Source organism: Lacerta agilis, chromosome 18, assembly GCF_009819535.1.
Source record: "Lacerta agilis isolate rLacAgi1 chromosome 18, rLacAgi1.pri, whole genome shotgun sequence".
NCBI lineage: Eukaryota > Metazoa > Chordata > Lepidosauria > Squamata > Lacertidae > Lacerta > Lacerta agilis.
This window is the reverse complement of record NC_046329.1, coordinates 8,879,844-8,900,350: the sequence shown is the minus strand read 5'-3', so window position 1 is coordinate 8,900,350 and position 20,507 is coordinate 8,879,844. Positions and strand designations below refer to the sequence as shown.

The 20,507-nt window shown below is 49.7% G+C and overlaps 1 protein-coding gene across 1 annotated transcript; it reads left to right on the top strand.

The window, feature by feature from the left end:
• Nucleotides 1–1,343: 1,343 nt before the first annotated feature.
• On the top strand, nucleotides 1,344–20,288 carry APBA3 (amyloid beta precursor protein binding family A member 3). Its single transcript, XM_033136912.1, has 12 exons — nucleotides 1,344–1,563; nucleotides 4,059–4,432; nucleotides 6,576–7,369; nucleotides 7,912–8,031; nucleotides 10,529–10,674; nucleotides 12,743–12,829; nucleotides 12,985–13,143; nucleotides 14,824–15,021; nucleotides 15,869–16,081; nucleotides 17,254–17,373; nucleotides 18,079–18,219; nucleotides 20,056–20,288. The coding sequence occupies exons 1-12, from the start codon at nucleotides 1,453–1,455 to the stop codon at nucleotides 20,125–20,127; spliced, it is 2,535 nt and encodes an 844-aa protein (XP_032992803.1). The 5' UTR covers nucleotides 1,344–1,452; the 3' UTR covers nucleotides 20,128–20,288.
• Nucleotides 20,289–20,507: the final 219 nt, after the last annotated feature.

Below are 20,507 nucleotides of genomic sequence, written 5' to 3'. Positions count from 1 at the left end.
AGGCGTGCCTGGCGTGCTCTGGTCCATGGGGTCACGAAGAGTCGGACACGACTGAACGACTGAACAACAACAACAACCTTCAGTAGCTGAGGGCCTCATCCAACCTAAATCCGTCCCTGGTAAGGGGTCCATGCGGCCCCCCATTAAGTTTCCAACAAGGGAACCTGGCCCTCAGGTTTTAAAAGGGCCTCTACCCGACCCTGTCTGGTGCATTTTATTCTAATATTTTAAAAATCATAATAAGGATAACGTTCGGCTCTGGGTCTCCATCCCGGCCGAAAGGAAGGCCTGTTTGAGAGGAGGCGGCCATGCTTTTTTCCCCTCGTCGACATTTTGCTGCCAGGGCAGATGAAAGACAACGATGCCCCGTCATGGATTTTTAAACGGAACCTGATCCCCCCGTCTCCCGAAAAGGCAACCCGATCTGCTTGCAAAGAGATCTTCCGGAAGCCCAGTTAAAGAAAGCAGGTTAAAGAGGAGAGGCGTCTTATTACGACTAGGAAGAGCGCATGAGAGAGGATTCGCTCGCCGGTTTGGAATTTCGTAAGAGAGGGAGCTTCTTCGACCCCAAACCGTCGTAGGGGTATCTTTCTATCCCCTTCAAAAAGGTCGAGCTGATCCAGGTAGGTTTTTGCTTTTCAAATGCATGTCCCTGCGTATATGTTTTAATCAAAGCAATCTGCAAGCTTCTGGGTCACACAGGATTCTTCTCCGCGCTCAAAAGGGCCACCACCGCTCTCTGTTTTACCTGGTGGAGGGTCAAGTTGATCCGAGTAGGTTTTGCTCTTTAAATGCATGTGTCCGCATATATATTTTAATCAAAGCAATCTGCAAGCTTCTGGGTCACACAGGATTCTTCTCCACGCTCAAAAGGGCCACCTCTGCTCTGTGTTTGACCCGGTGGAGGGTCAAGCTGATTCAAGGAGGTTTTGCTTTTCAAATGCATGTGTCTGCATATATATTTTAATAAAAGCAATCTGCAAGCTTCTGGGTCACACAGGAATCTTCTCCACACTCAAAAGGGCCTCCACTGCTCTCTTGTTTGACCCGGTGGAGGGTCAAGCTGATTCAAGGAGGTTTTGCTTTTCAAATGCATGTGTGTGCATATATATTTTGATAAAAGCAATCTGCAAGCTTCTGGGTCACACAGGATTCTTCAGCGCGCTCAAAAGGGCCACCTCAGCTCTCTGTTTGACCCAGCGACGATCAGTCGTTTTGGGGGCTGATGGGAACACCGTACAACCAAGAAAACTACACCTCCCAGAATCCTTTATTCCTTTCTCTTTTTTTCCCCTCCTCCCCACCCCCCCTCCTCCCCACACATGCTCAATCCAAAGGGAGATAAAGGACCCAACAGGAAGAAAAGAAGTTCAGAGAAAGGATTTGCAAGTTGCACGTTTGCAGGCTGGGGTAGGACAACAACAACAGCAACAAACAATGCCCTGACCCGGAATGAGCGGGCCGGATCCTGCTTGCAAAAGCACCAAAACCTGCAAGTTTGCAAAGCTCCTCTTCTTCTGGTCGTTAATCCTCTGCAGCAACAACAAAAAACTTTTCCAGAAAGTGAGTTTTAACCCCCTTAAAAGTTTGCATCCGTTTCGTTTTGCTTGTAAACCATCCGAAATGAAACAAAAACAGGGTGAAATAATCTGGCGAGCTGTCAGTCATAGAGCTGTTGTTACACATCAAAGCACGCAAAAATTAAATTAATTTTTTTGGGGTGGTTTAATGGCAACCACTGGCAACTTTCCTATAGCTGTGCAGGGGGGGGCGGGTTGACTTCTGTGTTTTTGTTTAATTTGGGGGGGGGGGTTTCCTGCCTTGTCCGTTTCAGTCCTTTGGGTCAAGGATGGTTTGTAAAAACTTTAAATAACAATAACCCTGTCTACTCCTAAGTAAACAAGCCACATGACACACACCCAGAATTCACTGCTTTTTTTTTTTTAAAGGCTTGCAAAGCATTGCAATGCAGTTCTGACTCCATTTACCTGGGAGTAAGCCCTCGGCCCTTGAATTCAGTAGGGCTTACTTCTGAGTAGGCAGGGTTAGATTTGCACCCTAAGGCTGCAATTGTAGGCGCATACTGGATGTGGGAATCATTGGGACTTACTTCGGAGTAAACATGCGTGGGTTGGCGTTGTGAAGCATGCCCGGAATTTGGCATTCTGCGTTGCAAAACCATTGATAGTTGCAAATATCTCTTAATTTCTCAAATGCCTGGGGAACATTTAAGTCATAGTTGTTGTTGTTGTTGTTGTTGTTATTATTATTATTATTATTTTAAATCAAATAGATTATCTTAAATCAAATATTATTTTAAATCGAATCCTGTAACAGACGAATCCTGTTGTCCGAAAGAAAATCTGCAGACGGCAACCGCACTGTGCAGTTTCCTTCCTTTTCTCATCCCCAAAACCATTATCTTTCTGTTCCGTAGTGTTTGCTCTTTTAGTTGCAACTTCCCAAATTTAATTGAATTTAATTGATTCGACCACCGTGGCAAAACTTCTAAGTGGTTTTACGAGAAGGGTTGAAACGGCCTGGAAAGGCGAGTTCAAAAACAATTGGAAACATTTTTTCTTTCTTTCTTTTAAAATATATTTATTGAATTTTATAAAACAAAAACACAGTTACAACAAACACAAACCTAACAACACTAAACAAAACACCTAAACCAAAAACGTAAAATAAATAACTCGTTTCTTGACGTAATTATTTCTCACATTGCAATTACCGGTAGACTTCCTCCTTTCCCCTCTTCCTGCGTTCCTTGTCTAGCATCTTTAGTAATTTCTAAACATTTTGCAAAATCATATTTACTATAAAAGTTATCCACCTATTAAAACTTAGCCAATTTTCTTAACTCCAGTTCGTCTATCTTAAACCCTTAATCTTACTCGAAACCTACAGTTTAGCTATCCTTCCTAGTTATATCTAATTAGCAATCATACAATAATTTTTTAAGTACGATTTAAATTTCTTCCCAATCTTCTTCCACCGCGTCTTCCCTCAGGTCACAGAGTTTTCCGGTCATCTCCGCGATCTCCATATAGTCCATCATTTTCATCTGCCATTCATCAATCGTTAGTAATTCTTCTGTCTTCCAGTTTTTAGCTATCAACTTTCTTTCTTTCTTTCTTTCTTTCTTTCTTTCTTTCTTTCTTTCTTTCTTTCTTTCTTTCTTTCTTAAAATAGGCCAAAAAACAAACAAACAAAAAAAACCCACCAATTAAAATCAGAAGTAAAGTAAAAAGTAAAAACATGTGAACATGTCTGGGCACTCGAAACATGTAAACACTCGAAACGGAAGCACGTTCGACTTGCGAAAATATTTCGCAAAACGGAACACTTCCTTCCAGGTTTGCAGGGTTTGGGTTCCAAGTTGTTTGAGAGCCAAGGCGTTTGAGAACCAAGGGACCACTGCACGTTTTTAATAATAATAATAATAATAATAATAATAATAATAATAATAATAATAATAATAATAAATAAATAAATAAATAAATAAATAAATAAATAAATAATTTTTATTTATTCCCCGCCCTTCCCCGCCAAACCGGGCTCAGGGCGGCTAACACCAATAAAATCGCAACAAAAACATAGAACAATTCATTAAAATACAGATTAAAATGCAATTTAAAATTTAATCTAGACTGCAGCCTCATTTTTAAGTAGCCCACCAATCACACCAAAAGAACGAAACATCAGGGTTGAACTGAAACCAACCCAAAGGCCAGGTGGAACAGCTCCATCTTGCAGCCCCTGCGAAAAAATGCCAGATCCCGCAGGGCCCTGGTCTCTTGTGACAGACCGTTCCACCAAGTCGGGGCCAGTACTGAGAAGGCCCTGGCCCTAGTTGAAGCCAACCTAGCAGCATCCTTGTGGCTCGGGACCTCCAACAAATTATTATTTGAGGACCTTTTGCTAATTTTACCAAGGTGACCTGGGGGATTTCTAGCGCCGACCCCCAGGGAGCTTCACGGCCAGGTGGGTGGTGGGATTTGAATTCAGGTCTCCCCCCCGGAGGCCGGTCCTGTATGCTCGCTTTTATCTTCAAGTGTAGGGCTATTCCTTCCCCCGGAAGACCCACCATGACCGACAGCGAGATGGACTTCAAGTCGGAGGCGATCTTGGTGACCGGCACCGGCACGGACCCCCCAGAGACCCTCTCCATGGACTTAGAGGAGGGCCCGGCGACAGACCCGGGTGCCCCTGGAAAACCCCGAAAAGAAACTCCTTCCGACTGGGAGCAACCCAGTCCCTCTCCCGGAAGTCTGCAAGCCCCCGTTCCAAAAGCAGACTCCAGGATCTGCGATCCGGCGGCGCCCGAGACCCAGAGCGGCTCAGATATTGCCGAGGGATCCGGTTGGCTTTTGAATCCACCAGATTCCAGCCCCCAAGGTTACAAGCAAGCGGTCGACGAGGGCTGCAGGTAAAAACTGTTTTTAAAACTTCGTACAAGTCCCCGGGAATCGGGATTGCCTTTCCCGTTTCACTGAAATACCGCGCTGTCTGTGGGGGGTCAGTTCCGGCGCAAAACATGGGGCCCCCGGGACCGTAGAAGTCGGATAGACTCCCGTGCCCCTAAAACGCTGCAAGAGCAGGTTCTCATATTGTACCATACGGACCTGCCTGGGTTTGGAGATCTTTGGAGAGGCCCCTCTCTCGGTCTTGTTTGGTGGGGACGCAGGAGAGGGCCGCCTCGGTGCTGGCTACTCCCAGGCAACTTTGGAACTCCCTGCCTAGGGAAACCAGGCTGGGGGTTTGGAGATCTTTGGATAGTGTTAGAGATTTCAGAGTTGCCTACGTGCAGAAATTCAGCTGTCTATCTCCAAGCAATTAGTAGTTGGCAGAAAGCCCAGATCTGCTCTCTCTCAGACCCTTAGCAACGACCTGTGATTGGTCAATGAGTTCCTAAAGAACTGAGCTCTGTGTGAGAGCTTTGTGGTTAGTGTGGTTAATGTGTTGGTGTGAGAAAGTGGTCAGTATAGAGAGAGAGAGAGAGAGAGAGAGAGGAAAAGATTTTATGTTTTGTTTCTTTTATTTTGTAAAGTCTGCAAATAGTAACTTATGGATGCTAGTTGTTCCAATCAATAAATACTGTATATAGTTATCCAAGTGAGTTGCTGAGTTCCTGCGTTGTGCTGTCCAGTCCATTACACAACAGCCAGAAGCTTCCAGAAAAGTCTGCGTCTAACTCTGCGGTGTCCAGGAATACTCCTGACACTAAATCTTAAGAGATAGGCCCCTCTCTCGGTCCTGTTTGGTGGGGACGCAGGAGAGGGCCGTCTCAGTGCTGGCAACTCCCAGGCAACTTTGGAACTCCCTGCCTTGGGAAACCAGGCCGGCTCCCTCCTCGCTGTCCTCCCTGCGGCAGCTGGAAACCTTCCCGTTCCACCAACAGGCTCTTGGGAACCTATCTGTGACATTCTGATGAAGGGTGGTATAAGGGTTTAATTAGGGTTGCCGTACAACCGGAAATTCCCAGACGTATCTGGGATCCGTCCGTCAGAAACAAAACCGGTAAATATGTCTGGGGGCAACCCATGTCGGAAGCGGGGCCGGATTTAGGTTTGATGAGGCCCTCGGGTACTGAAGGTAATGGGGCCCTTTATATGTCCAGCTGTCCTTTGTCGACAGCAAATTGTGGCTGTTTTTGTGTGTTGAATATATGCCATATGGTAATTGATGGACCTAATAGGTATCTCAAGCCATTTGCGCATGTTGCCAGGCAACCAGTCCATGCAGAATGCAGGCACCCTATATATAGAAAGGAGCAAACCAGGGATATTTTAGGGAGCCCATGACTTACATCACAGGAGCCCACACAACACAAAACACTGTTGCTGTATTTTATTTGTTTTTTTATCTTATATTTTGGAAATGTACATCCAGTGGTTTTCCCCCCCTTATTTTTTTTTGGGGGGGGGCCCAAGAGAGCGGGGTCCTATTTTTGTAGTTGTTATTGTTGTTTGTATGTTGTTGTTATTTTTTTATTTGTTATGTTTAAAAATTTTCTAATAAATATTATTATTATTTTTTAAAAAGCTATAGCTTGTTTAGCTTATACGTAAATCCGGCACTGGACGGAAGTGTTGATTTTTTTGGCGAATAGCTAAAAATCTTCAGTGCTTTCAGAGATTTTGCAAAACAAAGCTCAACAACTTTGTTAAAAAAACAACAACCAACCAACAAATTTGTGTCTGCATTTTCCCTTTTTTTAAAAATATGGAAACACTTAATAATAGTAACAACAACAACAACAGGCTTTTTTTAAAGGAAAGTGCTAGGGGTTCGATGCTTTCATTGTAATTATGCACATGTTTTGAATCGATCTTATATACATTTGGGCTCGCCCCGATTCTAATCTATATATTTTAAATGCTGCTGTATACGTGTATATACGTGTATGGTATTTGTTGTGCAAATTTTAACGTATTACTTTTGTATTGTTGATTTAGTGAGCTGGTCTGTGACCGTAAAAATAAATTCAATTCAATTCATTTGGGCTCGCCACTTAGGCAGGGGTCTGTTTCCGAAGGCCCCGCTCTCAAAAGGCCGTTTCCTTCCCGCAGACAGTTCAGAACCGACTGCGAAACGAGGCCTCTGGTTTCTCAGAGCGGGGGCTTGATGGAGGCGTCTCCCGAACCCGTGGCCGGGGAGCCCGGCTGGACGCCGGGCCCCCAAGAAGAAGCCCTGGGGGGAAGCGACCCGGAGCCCGCAGCCGGCGCAGACCCGGCCGAGCTTCTCGTAGAAATGGAAGACGCGGACATCGCCCAGGAGGGAGAGTCCGATCACCTGCATCTCCACGGCCTCCTGACCCGCCTGCAGCGACTGAGCCCCAGTTTCGAGGACCGGTCGCCCACCTCCGAAGACGGGCTGCTGCCTGCCTCCGACGGCGAGGAAGGCCGCGTTTCCGAAGGAGACGGTGACCCTCTTCTGTCTCCCGGAGAGTGCCGGGGGCCGCCGGGGGCCTGCGCCCCTTGCCCGCTCCACATCGCCACAGGGCATGGGTTGGGGGTCCCGCCGCACTCGCGGAGGGGAAAAGGGCTGCTGTCGGTGGAGGTCGAGAGCGAAGATCTCCTCAGCCTCCTGCGCTACGAACGGGGGCCCCCTGCCGAGGCGGGTGCCGAGACACCCTTGGCTCGCTCGGACGCAGTGGCCGGGAGCAGCCGCCCCGGGGGAATGGGCCCGGGGGAATTGGCCTCGGACAGGGCTCAGGGGGAAGGCCCCCGCCGGTGCAAGGAGCCCCTCTCCTCCTCCTCTGATTCTGTTTTGGGGGGATCTTCCCCGGAGCCGAGCTGGAGGCGGCCGGCACCGGGATCCGGCCGCGAGGAAGAGGCGTCCTGCTCTTCAGATGTGGCGGTAAGTATCTCGCGAGGGTGCACGCCTTGTCCCAGGTTGAAGCGCCGACGCCAGTCACCGTATTAGTAGCAATAATAATAATAATTATAATTTATTTATACCCCGCCCATCTGGGTTTCCCCAGCCACTCTGGGCAGCTTCCAACACAATATTAAAATGCAATAGTATATTAAACATTAAAAGCTTCCCTAAACAGGGCTGCCTTCAGGTGTCTTCTAAAAGTCAGGTAGTTGTTTATTTCCTTGACATCTGATGGGAGGGCATTCCACAGGGCGGGTGCCACCACCGAGAAGGCCCTCTGCCCGGTTCCCTGTAACCTCGCTTCTCGCAGGGAGGGAACCACCAGAAGGCCCTTGGAGCTGGACCTCAGTGTCCGGGCTGGACGATGGGGGCGGAGATGCTCCTTCAGGGATACAGGGCCGTTTAGGGCTTTCAAGGTCAGCACCAACACTTTGAATTGTGCTCGGAAACTTCCCGGGAGCCAGTGTAGGTCTTTCAGGACTGGTGTTATATGGTCTCGGCGGCCGATCCCAGTCACCAGTCTAGCTGCCGCATTCTGGATTACAAAGCGACATTCAAAGGAGGATGTAACCGACCCCGACCCTCTTGTTTCCCTCTTTGAACAGGATAAAGCGGATTTGTCGTCCTTGCCGACTTACAAGGAAGGTGAGCGAAGGAGGTTTTTTTTTGTCCCACTTGCAGGAGGAGGCTTCTGTGTTAAGGGTCGGGGTAGCAAGGAGGTAATAGGGACTCCAGGTGCAAAAAAGGAAGGAAGGAAGGAAGGAAGGAAGAAAGAAAACGGAAGGAGGGAGAGGAAGGAAGGAAGGAAGGAAAGGGAGGGAGGGAGGGAGTGAAGAAAGAAAGAAAGAAAAAAAGAGAAAGAAAGAAAAGGAAGGAGAGGGAGGCAGTGAAGAAAGAAATAAAGAAAGAGAAAGAAAGAAGAGGAAGGAAGGAAGGAAGGAAGGAAGGAAGGAGAGGGAGGGAGAGAGGAAGGAGAGGGAGGGAAGGAAGGAAGGAAGGAAGAAAGAAAGAAAAGGAAGGAGAGGGAGGCAGTGAAGAAAGAAATAAAGAAAGAGAAAGAAAGAAGAGGAAGGAAGGAAGGAAGGAAGGAAGGAAGGAAGGAAGGAAGGAAAGGGAGGGAGGGAGGGAGTGAAGAAAGAAAGAAAGAAAAAAAGAGAAAGAAAGAAAAGGAAGGAGAGGGAGGCAGTGAAGAAAGAAATAAAGAAAGAGAAAGAAAGAAGAGGAAGGAAGGAAGGAAGGAAGGAAGGAAGGAAGGAAGGAGAGGGAGGTAGAGAGGAAGGAGAGGGAGGGAAGGAAGGAAGGAAGAAAGAAAGAAAGAAAAGGAAGGAGAGGGAGGCAGTGAAGAAAGAAATAAAGAAAGAGAAAGAAAGAAGAGGAAGGAAGGAAGGAAGGAAGGAAGGAAGGAAGGAAGGAAAGGGAGGGAGGGAGGGAGAAAACGGAAGGAGGGAGAGGAAGGAAGGAAGGAAGGAAAGGGAGGGAGGGAGAAAACGGAAGGAGGGAGAGGAAGGAAGGAAGGAAGGAAAGGGAGGGAGGGAGAAAACGGAAGGAAGGAAGGAAAGGGAGGGAGGGAGGGAGTGAAGAAAGAAAGAAAGAAAAAAAGAGAAAGAAAGAAAAGGAAGGAGAGGGAGGCAGTGAAGAAAGAAATAAAGAAAGAGAAAGAAAGAAGAGGAAGGAAGGAAGGAAGGAAGGAAGGAAGGAGAGGGAGGGAGAGAGGAAGGAGAGGGAGGGAAGGAAGGAAGGAAGGAAGAAAGAAAGAAAAGGAAGGAGAGGGAGGCAGTGAAGAAAGAAATAAAGAAAGAGAAAGAAAGAAGAGGAAGGAAGGAAGCGGAAGGAGGGAGAGGAAGGAAGGAGAGGGAGGGAAGGAAGGAAGGAAACGGAAGGAGGGAGAGGAAGGAAGGAAGGAAGGAAAGGGAGGGAGGGAGAAAACGGAAGGAAGGAAGGAAAGGGAGGGAGGGAGGGAGTGAAGAAAGAAAGAAAGAAAAAAAGAGAAAGAAAGAAAAGGAAGGAGAGGGAGGCAGTGAAGAAAGAAATAAAGAAAGAGAAAGAAAGAAGAGGAAGGAAGGAAGGAAGGAAGGAAGGAGAGGGAGGGAGTGAAGAAAGAAAGAAAGAAAGAAAGAAAGAAAGAAAGAAAGAAAGAAAGAAAGAAAGAAAGAAGAGGGAGGAAGGAAGGAAGGAGAGAGAGGGAGGAAGGAAGGAAGGAGAGGGAAGAAAGAAAGAAAGAAAGAAAGAAAGAAAGAAAGAAAGAAAGAAGGAAAGAGAAAGAAAGATCCGGCTACAGCTGCAGGGAGAGGGGCTCACCCTCTGCTTTTAAAAATCAATGAAAAACCAAAGCGTTCCAAAACCAAGGCGCGCTTTCCTGTAGAAAGTAATGCGAAACGGATTAATCCAACCCAGACTTTTAAAAACAACCCCTAAAACAGCAATTGAACATGGATTTTACTATCTAACGAAACCGTTGATCCATAAAATGAAAGCAACAAACAATGCAGTCACACAATCAATCAATCCATCAGTAGCTGAGCTGGGTTCCACACAGTCACAAAAAAACGAAAGAGCCACAAGAACGGGAAATAAATAGCGAAAACAGGCAGATCTCAGCGTAACACTCAAAACGGAGCACGTTCGGCTTCCGAAAAAAGTTCGCAAACCGGAACGCACGCTTTGCAGTGTTTGGGTTCCAAGTTGTTTGAGTGCCAAGGCGTTTGAGAACCGAGGTACCGCTGTCCAGGTGAAACTCGAAAAATTAGAATCTCGTGGAAAAGTCCATTTATGTAAGCAATCGTTTTCATTAGCTACTGGAGTTTAATAGATGAGATAGACTCATGACGTGCAAAGCGAGATATGCCAAGCCTTTGCTTGTTATCATTGTGATGATTATGGCGCCCAGCGGATGAAAACCCCAAAGTTGAGATTGTTAATTTGGGGTTCTCATCAGCTGTACGCCATAATCATCGCAATTATAACATGTTCGGCTTCTGAGAACCCTACTGATCTCGTACAGGAAGGAGGGGAGTCGCTTTTTTCCAGGTGCAGAACTTTCCCCCCATGTGGACTAGAAACTTGAGGGCTGAGGGAAAGGTTTGTTTGCTTTGTGCCATTCCACGTTCCGTTAAGAAACCGGCCCTTTCGTTGTTGTCTCCAGTCCCAGGCCCCTGCGAGCCCGAAGATCTGCTGGACGGCGTGATCTTCGGGGCCAAGTACCTGGGCTCCACGCAGCTGGTCTCGGAGAGGAACCCCCCCACCCACGTCCGCATGGCCCAAGCTCAGAAAGCCGTGGACAGGATCAAGGTGAGATCCAAGGGGAGCCGGCAGCTGCTGCAACCTCTGCCCCCAGCGATGTGTTGCTGCAGAAGCAGCTTTGGTCCGACCCAGCAGCATTCCTAATTCCGCCTAAGCAGAGCCTCTAGGTACAGGAGCAGTATATCTCTCTCGGCAACTACCAGCAGGGGCAGAGTGAAAGAGTTCTGTGGCCTTCCCGTTGGGGCACTCTGGTTGTTCACCTCTGGAAGCAGGATGGGGGGCTAAAAGGGTCTATGGTCTGGTCCATGTTGCTCCCTCTGCTTGCCCCATGTTATTCCATTAGCCGGCCATCACTTGCTCCGTGTTGCTCCCTATGCCAGCCATCACTTGCCCTACTTCGCTTAATCTCCTTGCTGTCACTTGTCCCATGTTGCTCCTTCTGCCAGCCATCACTTGCCCCGTGTTGCTCCCTCTGCCAGCCATCACTTGCCCCGTGTTGCTCCCTCTGCCGGCCCTCACTTGCCCCGTGTTGCTCCCTCTGCCGGCCATCACTTGCTCCGTGTTGCTCCCTCTGCCGGCCCTCACTTGCCCCGTGTTGCTCCCTCTGCCAGCCATCACTTGCCCCGTGTTGCTCCCTCTGCCAGCCATCACTTGCCCCGTGTTGCTCCCTCTGCCAGCCATCACTTGCCCCATGTTGCTCCCTCTGCCGGCCATCACTTGCTCCGTGTTGCTCCCTCTGCCAGCCATCACTTGCCCTACTTCGCTTAATCTCCTTGCTGTCACTTGTCCCATGTTGCTCCTTCTGCCAGCCATCACTTGCCCCGTGTTGCTCCCTCTGCCAGCCATCACTTGCCCCGTGTTGCTCCCTCTGCCGGCCATCACTTGCTCCGTGTTGCTCCCTCTGCCGGCCCTCACTTGCCCCGTGTTGCTCCCTCTGCCAGCCATCACTTGCCCCGTGTTGCTCCCTCTGCTGGCCATCACTTGCCCCGTGTTGCTCCCTCTGCCGGCCCTCACTTGCCCCGTGTTGCTCCCTCTGCCGGCCCTCACTTGCCCCGTGTTGCTCCCTCTGCCGGCCCTCACTTGCCCCGTGTTGCTCCCTCTGCCGGCCCTCACTTGCCCCGTGTTGCTCCCTCTGCCAGCCATCACTTGCCCCGTGTTGCTCCCTCTGCCGGCCCTCACTTGCCCCGTGTTGCTCCCTCTGCCGGCCCTCACTTGCCCCGTGTTGCTCCCTCTGCCAGCCATCACTTGCCCCGTGTTGCTCCCTCTGCCGGCCATCACTTGCTCCGTGTTGCTCCCTCTGCCGGCCATCACTTGCTCCGTGTTGCTCCCTCTGCCGGCCATCACTTGCTCCGTGTTGCTCCCTCTGCCGGCCATCACTTGCCCCGTGTTGCTCCCTCTGCCGGCCATCACTTGCTCCGTGTTGCTCCCTCTGCCAGCCATCACTTGCCCCGTGTTGCTCCCTCTGCCAGCCATCACTTGCCCCGTGTTGCTCCCTCTGCCGGCCCTCACTTGCCCCGTGTTGCTCCCTCTGCCGGCCCTCACTTGCCCCGTGTTGCTCCCTCTGCCGGCCCTCACTTGCCCCGTGTTGCTCCCTCTGCCGGCCCTCACTTGCCCCGTGTTGCTCCCTCTGCCGGCCATCACTTGCCCCGTGTTGCTCCCTCTGCCGGCCCTCACTTGCCCCGTGTTGCTCCCTCTGCCAGCCATCACTTGCCCCGTGTTGCTCCCTCTGCCGGCCCTCACTTGCCCCGTGTTGCTCCCTCTGCCGGCCCTCACTTGCCCCGTGTTGCTCCCTCTGCCGGCCCTCACTTGCCCCGTGTTGCTCCCTCTGCCGGCCCTCACTTGCCCCGTGTTGCTCCCTCTGCCGGCCCTCACTTGCCCCGTGTTGCTCCCTCTGCCGGCCATCACTTGCCCCACTTCGCTTAATCACCCAGCCATCACTTGCCCCATGTTGCTGGCCATCATTTCCCCACGTCACTTAATCTCCCGGCCATCACTTGCCCCATGTTGCTCCCTCTACCGGCCATCACTTGCCCCATGTCTCTCCATTTCCCGACCACCACGTCTCTCTTATTTCCCGGCCATCGCTTGCCTTAAGACGTCTACCTTCGTACTACAGGCCCCGGAAGGAGAATCCCAGCCCATGACGGAGGTGGATCTCTTCATCTCCACGCAGAGGATCAAGGTCCTTACGGCCGACTCCCAGGTGCGTCCCTTGCGGGCTTCCGGGTAGCCCAACGGGAGCGGGGCTCGAGTTCGAGGGTTCGCTAGGAATTTCCGAGGCAGCGCCAAAAACACTCGGCCGAAGCCTGGCTCCTGTTCCTCGTGACTTCTCCTTCCTTTCCCTCACTCTGCTACCAGGAGGCCATGATGGACCACCTCCTGCAAACCATCTCCTACATCGCCGACATCGGGAACATCGTGGTCCTCATGGCCCGCCGGAAACTGCCTCGCCGCGCTGAGGCCTCTGCCGAGAAGCAGCTCTACAAGATGATCTGCCACGTCTTCCACTCGGCGGATGTGAGCTTGGGGAAATTGGGGGCCGGGGGGAGAACCTCGGGGCCGTGTGTGTGTGTGTGTGTGTGTGTGTGGTCCCATGTAGAAATGGAAAAGGAGAACGCAGAGAGCTGTGTTTTGAAACCAAGTTTCCCAACAATGAAGTTCACTGCATGCTACAATATTCAAGAAAATATGCTCAAAATGCAGTATAGGTGGTACCTAACCCCATCACGGCTCTCCAAAATGTATAAAAACCTTGCTAACAACTGTTGGCGATGCGGGGAAGCCAATGGAGACATGTACCACATGTGGCGGACTTGCAAAAAGATCAAGGAGTTTTGGAATACAATATATGAAGAACTTAAGAAACTTTTAGGAGTATATTTCCTTAAAAAGCCAGAGGCCTTCCTTTTAAGTATTATCGAGAATGACATCCCAGAGAGTTCAAAAGATATTTTTTTATATGCAACGGCAGCTGCGCGAATGTTGATAGCATCAAATTAGAAAGGGGAGAGCGCTCCAAAAGTAAAAGACTGGCAATATAAATTTCAAGAGTATGTCGAGATGGCCCAGCTAACTAACAGTTTGAGAGGAAACAATAGACAGGTATTTGTGGAAAAAATGGGAGAGATACAGAAAGTACCTGCAAGGCATCAAAAACGGTATAAAATCTGTGGCGGCTTTTGAATGATCCTGGAGGAAAATATTGTATGTCAGAAAATGAAGCTGTATTTGGGTTTGTAGAAGGTTTTGGAATCAAATAAAGGATAAATGAAAATGTTAAGTACTTTCACAAGTAGAAAATGAACGCTGATCAGGAAAGACAGGAAGTCAGATCAATTTAAATCACAAGTCGGTAAGACTTGATTCAAATCATTCGCCCCCCCTCCCCCAGACAGACTTGTTCTTGCTGGTATCATCTTAATATTGGCAACCAGAGGAAGGTTTCGGGTTTTTTTTTGGAATAATGAATTGTGAAGAGTAGTTTAGCTATATCAAAAATGATTGATTTGGTTTTACTATTAGAAATACTATTAGAAATAGATAATTATGAAATGATTGTGAGGTTTAGTAAGTTAACTGTTTATATTTGGGCAACTTTTCTGCTGTACTTTATTGGAAGGAGAAAAACAATCATTTCAAGATGGGCGGGGTATAAATAATAAATTATTATTATTACTATTATTATTCCTTAATAACAATTTTAAAAAAAATATTTAACTAAAACAATGACATCGTAGCATATGTATCCCATGTTTGTTAACTGATGTGGTTAAACAATCTTTATTTTTTTTAAAAAAACAGACTGAGTTTTGGCACACATGGAAAACTTAAAAGCAAATCCTTATTTCCTGATGAATAGCCTTTGGACTACAATGTAACTGAAACAGAAAATATTTAGAAAGATTTTTTCCTCCAAAAGCATTTTATTTTAAAAATGCGATTTAAATAAATAAAAAAATCCTATTTAAATAAAAAAATTAAAACAAAAAATACAATTTAAATTTTAAAAAATCAAATTTTAAAAATCTGATTTAAAAAAAAAATCATTGATTTTTATCCGCTCTGTATAACAATAATAATTGTAGCCACAACCATGCTGATGATGTTATTGTTGTTGAGTCAGTAGAGCATGCGACTCTTAATCCCGGGGTCCTGGGTTCAAGTCCCACGCCGGAAACCCGCCTTCTCCTTCCGCAGGCTCCCTTGATAGCCCAAGCTATCGGCCAAGCTTTCAGCGTCGCATACCAGCAGTTCCTGAGGGCCAGCGGCATCGACCCCGACCAGCTCCACCCCCGGCGGTGCAGCGACGACGAGGGCGACGAAAGCTTCGTCCAGGGGGAAGAGCTGTACAATGGCGATTTGGCGCACTTCTCCAAGCAAGAGAACTGTAAGGAAGTAAGGACGGATCTTTCCCCTCCTCTCCCCGGAGGGGGCGGGCGGGCAGAGAGCTGGCGGGCTGAGCAACTCACCTGCGTTGTAGGGGGTTGGTCTAGATAACACTTGGGGGGGGGCCCTTCTACGATTCTACGACTCTAACGTCTTGAAGCAAGGAGCCAGTGGCTGTCCAGACATTGTTGGACTCCCATCGGTTGGATTTTTGCAACTCGGAGCGAGAAAACAGAACCAGCAGAGACTACTGTATTTGACTACTGATTCACAACAAAACATTAAAATGCAATAATCTGTTGTTGTTGTTCAGTCGTTCAGTCGTGTCCGACTCTTCGTGACCCCATGGACCACAGCATGCCAGGCCCTCCTTTTCTTCCACTGCCTTCTGCAGTTTGGCCAAACTCATGCCAGTCGCTTCGAGAACACTGTCCCACCATCTCATCCTCTGTCGTCCCCTTCTCCTTGTGCCCTCCATCTTTCCCAACATCAGGGTCTTTTCCAGGGAGTCTTCTCTTCTCATGAGGTGGCCAAAGTACTGGAGCCTCAACTTCAGGATCTGTCCTTCCAGTGAGCACTCAGGGCCGATTTCTTTAAGAATTGATAGGTTTGATCTTTTTGCAGTCCATGGGACTCTCAAGAGTCTCCTCCAGCACCACAATTCAAAAGCATCCATTCTTCGGCAATCAGCCTTCTTTATGGTCCGGCTCTCACTTCCGTACATTACTACTGGGAAAACCATAGCTTTAACAATACAGACCTTTGTCGGCAAGATGTTTGGATAGACACACTGAAAGATCACCGGTTCCTACAAACGTGGCGCCGCACTGATTCCTGCCCTGTGTTTCCCTTCCAGGTCGTCATCCACAAACAGAAGGGGGAGATCCTGGGCATCGTGATCGTGGAGTCGGGCTGGGGTTCCATCCTGCCCACCGTGGTGGTGGCGAACCTCATGCACAAAGGGGCGGCGGAGCGGTCGGGCAAGCTGAGCATCGGGGACCGGATCATGTCGGCCAACGGCACCAGCCTGGTGGGGTTACCGCTGGCTTCCTGCCAGGGCATCATACGGGTGAGCGATGGTGGAGGGGAAGACTCTTTTTTTCCTTCCCAGGACACCGGTCACGGACTGGGGGGACACAGAGCGCCGGCTGGGAGGACCCCCCCCCCCAAGGGAACAAGGCTCAGAGCCTGGGGATTGGTGGTGGAACGAGGGGCTCAGAGGGAGAAGACTGGGAGGAGGAGTTGTCAGAAGATGAAGAGGTAACGGGGTTTAGTGAGCGGGGGGAAGTCGGTGGCAGAGAGAAACCCAGAAGCAGAGGCTGCAAAGGAGGGGAAGCTCCTTTCAGTGGGGCCAGGCTGCTGAAGAAAACAGGGGGTCTCCCTCTCCAGCCTGATCCCATTGTCTCCCAGAACCAGGAGGGGCATGAAAAGGGCGGAGGGGAGGTTGGCTGCACACGGGCGCAGTCTATGATTGCTTGGGGGGGAAGCCCTGGAGAGGAGGGGGTTTGGGAAGCTCAGAGGCTCAGAGCCCGGGGATTGGCGAGTGGTCAGAGGGAGAAGACTGGGAGGAGGTTTTGGAAACCGAAGGGGCAACAGGGCTTAGTGAGCGGGGAGAGTCTGTGGCAGAGAGCAGTCCAGACTCAGAGGCAGAAGCAGAAGCAGGGCAGAAGAAGAAGAAGAGTTTGGATTTGATACCCCGCTTTATCGCTTTAACCACACTGCACAGAGGCAGAGAGGAGTCCGGCTGGGGAAGAGGCATGGGAGTCTGTCTCCCTTCTTCCCTCGTCTCCCAGAACCAGGAGAGGCATGGAAAGGGCGGAGGAGAGTTAAAATCGTTAGTAGGACTTGTCGTTTTAAGGGCCTAAGGTCGTTGCGAGAGCCAGTGTGGTGTAGTGGTTAAGAGTGGTGGACTCATAGTCTGGGGAACCGGGTTCGCGTCTCCCCTCCTCCACATGCAGCTGCTGGGTGACCTTGGGCTAGTCACACTTCTCTGAAGTCTCTCAGCCCCACTCACCTCACAGAGTGTTTGTTGTGGGGGAGGAAGGGAAAGGAGAATGTGAGCCGCTTTGAGACTCCTTCGGGTAGTGAAAAAGCGGGATATCAGATCCAAACTCTTCTTCTTCTTCTTCTTCTTCTTCTTCTTCTTCTTCTTCTTCTTCTTCTTCTTCTTCGCCTGTGGGGACCGCGAGTGCCCAGCTTTCGTAAGCCACCTCCTCAAACTTTCTCGCTCTCCCTTCCCAGGATTTGAAAAGCCAGACTGTGGTGAGCCTCAGCGTGGTCCACTGCCCGCCCGTCACCACCGCCATCGTGCGGAGACCTGATGCGAAATACCCGCTGGGGTTCTGCGTGGAGAACGGCATTGTGAGTAACTTAGGTGGCTGGAGCGAAGTTGTTTGAGTACCAAGGCGTTTGAGAACCAAGGTACCACTGTGTTGTTATGAAATATTAGATATTAAAACTAATATTAGATATTGTTGATTGTGGGAAATTAACTGACGCGATGAACAGGATGATGTGAAGGGAAGGCCACCACGAGGCATTCTCGGGGGCTCCTCCTTTTATTGAAAACTCACAGCTAGGTTAAACATTAACATACAGAGAGAACTCCAAAGACCAAATAAGGAATGGTGTGCCTTCTAATACCAAATATGGAAGTTGCTCCTTTGGCTACACCCATATGACATCTTCATTGTATACGTGCTCTCCTCTCACTTACTCACCCCCTCCCGCTGAACACCTCATGATCCCCCAGTACTTTCCCACCTATTCCTTTGTTCTCCTGCTCTGCCTAAACATGTGTTTCCCAACTTGGTGCCCACAGAGCCATATGGCGTGCCAATTGAAGGCTCTGTAGCTTGGCTAATTAAGTGTGGTTTGCCAACACTGTATATTAATTATTCTATCTTGATATAAATGCGTGGCATGCCATTGCCTGGCTAAACTATAATTCCCACTCCACTGTATACCCCTAAACATTTTTTTTTTTTTAAGCACTGGAGGGGAGCAGGATGAGGCCAAGTCCCAACTCTTGATAACAGGGTCCCTCTGTCCCTCTTCCTGCTCCAGATCTGCAGCCTCATGCGAGGGGGGATCGCCGAGAGGGGCGGGATCCGCGTGGGACACCGGATCATCGAGATCAACGGGCAGAGCGTGGTGGCCATGCCTCACGAGAAGATCATCCAGATCCTGACGCAGGCAGTCAGCGAGGTGGGCATCAAAGCATCCCCCCCCCCCCCCGGCAACGGATTATTTATCAAGATGCTGAATTCGCAAGTACAGGAAGCCCGAAGATTGCATGCATTTCGCTTCGCGGTCAGAGCAAAAAGTTTGTTGGCCTTCTGGGAGGGGTGGGGGACTTTGGCAATCCGCAGGGGTGTAGGGTTTTTGTGTGGAAATATTATTATTATTATTATTATTATTATTAATAATAATAATAATAATACCTCGCCCATCTGGCTGACTTTCCCCAGCCACTCTGGGCAGCTCCCAACAGAACAACTAAAAATACGATAAAACGTCAAACATTAAAACTTCCCTAAACAGGGTTGTCTCCAGATGTCTTATAAAAGTCTTGTTGTTTATCTCCTTGACATCTGATGGGAGGGCGTTCCACAGGGAGGGCGCCACCACCGAGAAGGCCCTCTGCCTGGTTCCCTGTAACCTCACTTCTCGCAGGGAGGGAACCGCCAGAAGGCCCTCGGAGCTGGACCTCAGTGTCCGGGCTGGACGATGGGGGTGGAGACGCTCCTCCAGGGATACTGGGCCGTTTGGGGCTTTCAAGGTCAGCACCAACACTTTGAATTGTGCTTGGAAACATCCTGGGAGCCAACGTAGGTCTTTCAGGACCGGTGTTATATGGTCCCAACCTCCCAGTCCCCAGTCTGGCTGCCGCATTCTGGATTAGTTGTAGTTTCCGGGTCACCTTCATAGGGAGCCCCACGGAGAGGGCATGGCAGTAGTCCAAGCGGGAGATAACCAGAGCATGCACCACTCTGGCCAGACAGTCTGCGGGCAGGGAGGGTCTCATCCTGCGTACCAGATGGAGCTGGTAGACAGCCGCCCTGGACTCAGAACTGACCTTTGCCTCCATGGACAGCTGTGAGTCCAAAATGACTCCCAGGCTGCGCACCTGGTCCTTCGGGGGCACAGTTACCCCATTCAGGACAAGGGAGTCCCCCACACCTTTAGTGCTCAGGCAGGGAGGGTATCAGCCTGCAAACTTGTTTTCTCAAGCCTGACTTGAGCACGTGAAGGCACCACGACAGCCAGTTTGGGTGCAACTTTGACTGTAGGTGCAATCCCTGGCACGTTGCGAGAACCTGCCCGTTGGGTTGGAAGAGTAGACTCAGAATCATCAAGTTTGGAGGGACACCCCGAAGGTCCTCTAATCCAACCCCCTTGTAAAGCAGGAATCTCAACAAAACCAATGGCCATCCAACCTCTGCTTAAAAACCCCCAAGGAAGTACCGCCAGAAAGTTCTTCCCGACGTCGGAATCTCCTTCCTTCTCTCTCGAAGCCGTGGGTTTGAATCCCACCCTCCGGAGCAGGAGAAAAGGAGTTTGCTCCATCTTTCAGATATTTGAAGGTGGCTATTCGCAAAGTCAAGGGACGCAGGTGGCGCTGTGGGTTAAACCACAGAGCCTAGGGCTTGCCGATCGGAAGGTCGGCGGTTCGAATCCCCGCAGTGACGGGGTGAGCTCCCGTCGCTCGGTCCCTGCTCCTGCCAACCTAGCAGTTCGAAAGCACGTTCAAAGTGCAAGTAGATAAATAGGTACTGCTCCGGCGGGAAGGTCAACGGCGTTTCCGTGCGCTGCTCTGGTTCGCCAGAAGCGGCTTAGTCCTGCTGGCCACATGACCCGGAAGCTGGACGCCGGCTCCCTTGGCCAGTAAAGCGAGATGAGCGCCGCAACCCCAGAGTCGTCCGCGACTGGACCTAACGGTCAGGGGTCCCTTTACCTTTATTCGCAAAGTCAACTTTTGTTGGTGGGTGGGACTCGCTGAATATTGCTTTAACACAAAAATCCGTATCTTTATTATTCCAGGTCCACATCAAAACCATGCCAGCGTCAACCTACCGTCTTCTGACTGGCCAGGAGCAACCCGTTTTCCTATGAAGGGAGGATTTTTTGGGGGGAGGTGTGTGTGCATGGAAATCTCCTGCATCTGTTTAATATGTTGCATGCAACCCCTTCTTGCTTCGCAAACCAGACTCTGTGCACCCAAAGGGGTTCCTCTCTGAATTCAGGCACGGCTGCCTCTCATCGGGACTTTTTCCTCCACCTCCTGAATCTCACAGGAGTAGGAAAAAAACAACGGTTTTTATTTTGCTTTAACTGGGAAGTGTGCTTGGTTTATTTTGGGGTGCTGGTAAATTGTCCGTCTTCAAGCCAGGGGCCTGCAAGTTCGGTTTCGGTGCTAGAATGTGACGGAGATGTGGGTTTGTTTGTTTTTGTGTGTGTGTGTGTAATTGTTTTCTGGGTTGGGACATGGGATG

Bases quoted from the DNA above. Each gene is read 5' to 3' on its own strand.
- APBA3 (XM_033136912.1), top strand. From the start codon at position 1,453: ATGAGCGGGCCGGATCCTGCTTGCAAAAGCACCAAAACCTGCAAGTTT. The intron at 8,032-10,528 runs GTGAGCGAAGGA...TGTTGTCTCCAG, and splicing joins CTTGCCGACTTACAAGGAAG to TCCCAGGCCCCTGCGAGCCC. The intron at 18,220-20,055 runs GTGGGCATCAAA...TTATTATTCCAG, and splicing joins TGACGCAGGCAGTCAGCGAG to GTCCACATCAAAACCATGCC.